Raw genomic sequence first — 2,813 nt, forward strand, 5'->3', positions numbered from 1 at the left:
AGTAACAACTTCCGTGTCACGTACCGCGCCGTTGCCCTATCATGTTGCTGGTCATTAGCATGATTAGTGGCTTAATACCGCACTAATCCCGCCCTTAGAAGATTAAACACACGCATTTCCGAGTCTAGTTTTGACGAGCGGGAATGGGAATCACGCAACAAGGTCGGATTTGATTCAGAAAACTATTTTCAGATGATGACCTGTGCGAGCATTTATGCAGTGTGATCTTCGTGCATGAAGGTCGGTCTGAAACGCACACACACACCCACTCACACACGCACATAAATTAACAAAAACAGATGGTTGATCGGGTCAAGTTCACGCAAGCTGCCGGCGTACTGACTAAGTGACCTTGATTATAATTGTTGTCATTGGTATTTATACGTATTAATTTATTAGAACAAAACACGAAGAATAGAAGTATATTGCCTAGTTATCAGAAAAGTAATAAACGGATAAACCACAGGAGAGAGCTAAGGGGTGCCGTGAACAATAACCGAGAACACCAAATAACTTATGAACGAAATGTGTGCGTGTATTTGTGCGTGAGTATTTTAGTGCGTGTGCGTGCGTGAGCGTGCATGACCAGTGTGCGCGCGTTTGTGCCTGTGTGTGTTGTGTAGGAGAGAGAGGGGGTGAGGATGCAGTAAAGTAGGAGTGAAAAAATATACTAGAGAGAGAGAGAGAGAGAGAGGGGGGGGTATCAGACAGTCATGACGGAGCTTCGATTGTGTAAGGTTACGAGGGCATGAGGGAGAGAGAGGGAGAGAGAGAGGAAGAAAGACCAGCGACGACCAACATAAACGTCGGTAAGCAGTAGCAGGACGTAAAAAGAACAGTGATAAAAGGTCATCATTATTTTTACCTAACCATCCCACCAAGAAATACCGAGAACTAGCCGCGACTATAACCGACAGGGAGCTGTCAGCTGTGACAAGGAGGGAGAGAGAGAGACAGAGAGAGAGAGAGAGACAGAGACAGAGAGACAGAGAGAGAAAGAGAGAGAGAGAGAGGGGGAGGGAGAGAGAGAGAAAGAAAGAGAGAGAGAGAGAGAGAGAGGAAGATAGGAAGAAAGAAAGAGAGAACGAGAATTAGAACGAGAGCGTGGATGAGTTATAAATGATGACGGTGACAACGCACTATAATGACAGCACCGATTAGCACTTCGGAGAAATCATTGACGGGCTCGTGTTGCCAATTGGGGATTTCAGGAGCAATAACGATAAACCGCTCGCTCTATTATTAGGAATACCAATGAGTTGCGTTGTGTTCTTAACAACTATTGACTTGTTGTATATTGCTGTATGATTTTCCCTTTGATAGTGACGTAAATGGTTAGATTTTGTGTTAATCGTTAATTCGGATTTAAATCATTTTGAAGGCTCCTGCTTCGTAAACATTTTTTATAGTGATTGCATTATATTCGTTCTCTTTGAACTATAATGTTTGGGACTGTGTTATGTCCGTACTGAGACATGGAGTGTGCAAAATCGAAATGAATTCATTTTTTTAAAACCTTTTCTTCTTCTTCTTCTTCTTCTTCTAAAATGCTTGCCCTTATTTTTTGTGTCTGAGGGTAAGAAGAGGGATTGCAATTTCTGTTCCATCTGTACTTTTTAAAATCTTCGCAGCCAGATGGCTCTATTGTAATAGTTTACCAAATGTAAAACATGCAGGGGTGGGGTGAGGAGGGTTATTGTGGGTTAAGCATTCATAATGATGGCATTGCATGACGTTTTTCATCTCTCATCTGCATGATTTGTGACTTGCAAGGTTACCATTTTGGAAAGTGGGGAACACTGCACTCTTGTATTCATCGGTCCTTGTTAATTTGCTCATTTGATTTTCACGGACTTTGATTGCGAATGATGAGTGTACATAGAGCATGTAATTATATAGGCCGCCATATACATTCACAATGTGCATTTAATTATTCCATATAATTATACTGAGGTTGGGGAGAGTTGAATTCGCGGAAATGTCTTATTGATTGGCTGAGCTATATTCAGAATATAAATGTCATGCTATTGATTGTCACTGCAACATGGCATTCGAATGTTACGTGTGAAAAGTGAAGGATAGACAAGAGAGAGAGGGGGAAATGGAGAGAGAGAGAGACGGATAGAGAGAGAGAGGGGAGGGAGAGAGAGAGAGACGGAGAGAGAGAGAGGGGGGGAATTGGAGACGGGGAGAGAGGGACAGAGAGAGAGAGAGAGAGAGGGGGGAATTGGAGACGGGGGAGAGAGGGACAGAGAGAGAGAGAGTGGGGAGAGAGAGAGAGAGAGAGAAAGAGAGAGAGGGGGAATTGGAGACGGGGGAAAGAGGGACAGAGAGAGAGAGAGAGAGAGAGACGCCTAGAGAAGGTGAGAGACAGAGAAACACAGGTAGAGAGAGGTAGAAAGAGGGAGAGAGACGCAGAGAGAAGGAGAGAGACAGAGAAACACAGGTAGAGAGAGGTAGAAAGAGGGAGGGAGAGAGAGAGAGAGAGAGAGAGAGAGAGAGAGAAAGCATGAAAGGGAGGGAGGGAGAAAGGGGGAGGGACAGAGAGAGAAAGAGAGAGAGAGAGACATACAGACTGAGAGAGAGAGAGAGAGGGGGGGGGGGAAAGACAGACAGAAAGGGGGAAAGAGACACACAGAGTAAGATAGAAAAAGAAGGATTAAGAGAGGGGGGCAGGAGAAAACTAAGAAGGAATAACGAGCTAGTTTGGTCGAGAATTTGTTTATGAAAGTTTGTTGATATTATTTTCTTTCATAGAATATTGATCTTAGTGTAATGTAACGCACAAGACAATTTTTATCTTTTTAAAGAGG

The 2,813-nt window shown here is 43.6% G+C and overlaps 1 protein-coding gene across 1 annotated transcript; it reads left to right on the forward strand.

Moving 5' to 3' along the window:
- Positions 1–980: 980 nt before the first annotated feature.
- Positions 981–2,569, forward strand: LOC115923801 (zinc finger CCCH domain-containing protein 18-like; the record flags this gene model as incomplete). Its single annotated transcript, XM_030985133.1, has 2 exons — positions 981–1,031; positions 2,522–2,569. Coding segments are annotated over 2 exons (99 nt in total), but the record flags the coding sequence as incomplete, so codon positions are not given.
- Between the last annotated feature and the right edge of the window lie 244 nt (positions 2,570–2,813).

The sequence above is a fragment of the Strongylocentrotus purpuratus genome, unplaced genomic scaffold, assembly GCF_000002235.5.
Source record: "Strongylocentrotus purpuratus isolate Spur 01 unplaced genomic scaffold, Spur_5.0 spur5_scaffold_14, whole genome shotgun sequence".
In the NCBI taxonomy this organism is placed as follows: Eukaryota; Metazoa; Echinodermata; class Echinoidea; order Camarodonta; family Strongylocentrotidae; genus Strongylocentrotus; species Strongylocentrotus purpuratus.